The 2842-nt window shown below is 58.2% G+C and overlaps 1 protein-coding gene across 1 annotated transcript in view; it reads left to right on the top strand.

Moving 5' to 3' along the window:
- The first annotated feature begins 616 nt into the window (after nucleotides 1-616).
- The window catches only part of PRSS57 (protease, serine, 57), a 12944-nt gene continuing 10718 nt past the window's right edge, over nucleotides 617-2842 (top strand). The window contains exons 1-2 of the mRNA XM_011993056.1: nucleotides 617-695; nucleotides 1079-1232. Of these exons, the coding sequence (XP_011848446.1) occupies nucleotides 617-695; nucleotides 1079-1232 (233 nt within the window). The remainder of the gene's footprint in view (nucleotides 696-1078; nucleotides 1233-2842) is intronic.

Genomic DNA, 2842 nt, shown 5'->3' with positions numbered 1-2842 from the left:
CTGAGGCAGGAGAATGGCGTGAACCTGGGAGGCGGAGCTTGCAGTGAGCCGAGATCACGCCACTGCACTCCAGCCTGGGCGACAGAGTGAGACTCTGTCTCAAAAAAATAATAATAATAAAATAAAGGCAGAAATCATCAGAGCTTCCCAGGAGACCCGCCTTCCTCATTGTCCCCACAGTCCTGAGGTGGGCACTGGGGTTGGAGATGGGAAGACTGGGGTTTGGGGGGTGGGGGCCGGAGGGGTGCTGCAGGGTCTCCAGTGCCGCTGTGACATCGGCTCTTCAGAAAGCTCCCCACACATGCTGAGCTGTGTTGAGGCTGGGTAAACTGAGGCACAGGGGGGTCGAGCGCCTTGCTGAGGTCACCTGCAGCCCCAGAGCTGTCTCCCCCACCCCCGTTTCTGGCCCAGGCGGCAGTGATTATTATCAACATGATTATTATCAGCCACCACCTGAGACCATCGATTTCCCAGAAACGGCCGGCTGGGGTTCAGGCGTTGCTGGTGGGGCCTCCTGACCACAGGCCACAGTCAGGCTCCCCCTTTCCGGCCGTTGGCTGAGGGTGGGAGCCACGGCCCGGAGACCTCTGCAGGGTGACACCAGCCCGCATCCGCCATGGGGCCTGGGTCGGGGGCCTGGGGACGTCCGCTGCTGACCGTGGCCACTGCCCTGATGCTGCCCATGAAGCCCCTCGGTGAGGAGCCCCCCGGATCCCCACCCAGGCCCCCGCCAAGTCCCCGTAGGGCAGCCACACCCAGGAGCCCCCAGTCCCTGGAGAACCCTGGGGAGAGCTCCACCTGCTCCATCTGCCAAGCGCCCGTGGCTGCCTCTGCTGGAAATGGGTGCAAATCCGACGGGGGTCTTGGGCCGGCCCGCCCCACCCTGGATCTCCCGGTCTCGGGAGCCCCTCCCAGCACAACTAGGGGGCTTGTCTGGGCTCTGTCTCCAGCTCTCTGTGTCTCTCTGTCTCGCATCTCACCCGTCTGTGTCTCGGCCGCTCCTTCTCCCCCTGCCCTGACCCCAGCCCGTCAGCCCTTCCTCCTGCCTCGTCCCTGACTCAGGCTGTCCCTCCAGCAGGCTCCTGGGGGGCCCAGATCATCGGCGGCCACGAGGTGACCCCCCACTCCAGGCCCTACATGGTATCCGTGCGCTTTGGGGGCCAGCACCACTGTGGAGGCTTCCTGCTGCGAGCCCGCTGGGTGATCTCGGCCGCCCACTGCTTCAGCCAAAGGTGAGCTCACCTGTCGGGCCCCTTCTCTCTGGACACCGTGTCCCAACATGAGGGGAACTCCAGGCTGGTGGGGGAGCTGGAGGCGCGGCAACCCGGGACGGACCCATCCCTTGCCTGTGGGGGCTTCTGCAGGAGGGGGCGTCTCAGTGGGGGTCAGATTTAAGGGGCAACAAAGGGAAAACAGGAGGAGAAGTCAGGGAGGCAGAGGAAGCACAAAAGAAGCACCAGGGGCAACAAGTATATATTCTGTTACTGTAACTGTTACTATGTTCTTTTTTTTTTTTTTTTTTTTTTAGACAGTCTCTGTCCCCCAGGCTGGAGTGCAATGGTGCAATCTCAGCTCACTGCAGCCTCTGCCTCCCGGGTTCAAGCGATTCTCCTGCCTCAGCCTCCCGAGTAGCTGGGATTACAGACATCTGTCACCACGCCCGGTGAATTTTTGTTATTTTTAGTAGAGACGGGATTTCACCATGTTGGCCAGGCTGGTCTGGAACTCCTGACCTCAAATGATTCACCTGCCTCTGCCTCCCAAAGTGCTGGGATTGCAGGTGGGAGCCACCGCGCCCGGCCTCATTTTAAATATGCTGTTATAATAACTATTAAGATGAATATTGGGGCCAAGGTGGGTGGGCCCCCTCCTGCCGGAGCCCCCACCAGGCAAGAGACGGGTTGGTCCTGGACTGCGGTGTCCCCAGCTCCCCCGCCAGCCTGGGGTCCCCCTCACATTGGGACATGGTGGGTTGTTTGAGGTCAGGAGTTCGAGACCAGCCTGGCCAACATGGTGAAATTCTGTCTGTACTAAAAATACAAAAATTAGTCAGGTGTGGTGGTGAGTGGCTGTAACCCCAGCTACTCGGGAGGCTGAGACAGGAGAATCACTTGAACCCGGGGGGCGGAGGTTGCAGTGAGCTGAGATGGTGCCACTGCCCTCTAGCCTGAGTGGCAGAGCCAGACTCTGTCTCAAAGGATGAAAAAAAGAAAGGAATATTGAGGCTGGGCGCAGACAGTCACATCTGCAATCCCAGGGCTTCAGGAGGCCAAGGCAGGAGGATCACTTGCCTCCAGGAGTTCAAGATCAGCCTGGGCAACAAAATGAAACCCACTGTCTCTACAAAAAATACAAAAATTAGTCAGGAGTAGTGGTGTGCTTCTGTGGTTCCAGCTACTCAGGAGTTCGAGACCAGCCTGGCCAACATGGTGAAACCTCGTCTCTACTAAAAATACAAAAATTAGCCGGGCGCAGTGGTGCGTGCCTGTAGTCCAGCTGCTTGAAGGGCTGAGGCAGGAGAATCACTGGAACCCGGGAGGGAGAGGTTAAGGTGAGCCAAGATCACACTCCAGCCTGGGGGGACAGAGTGAGACTCTGTCTGAAAAAAAAGAAAAAAGAAAAAGAAAAAGGAAATTAAGTTGGTGCAAAAGTAATTGTTTTTTGTTGTTGTTGTTTTTGAGACGGAGTCTCGCTCTGTGGCCCAGGCTGGAGTGCAGTGGCGCGATCTCAGCTCACTGCAAGCTCCGCCTCCCGGGTTCACACCATTCTCCTGCCTCAGCCTCCCGAGTAGCTGGGACTACAGGCGCCGCCACCTCGCCCGGCTAGTTTTTTGTATTTTTAG

The sequence above is a fragment of the Mandrillus leucophaeus genome, unplaced genomic scaffold (genome assembly GCF_000951045.1).
Source record: "Mandrillus leucophaeus isolate KB7577 unplaced genomic scaffold, Mleu.le_1.0 Scaffold423, whole genome shotgun sequence".
Taxonomy (NCBI): Eukaryota; Metazoa; Chordata; class Mammalia; order Primates; family Cercopithecidae; genus Mandrillus; species Mandrillus leucophaeus.
The sequence above is the reverse complement of the archived record's forward strand: the minus strand, read 5'-3'. Positions and strand labels throughout refer to the sequence as shown.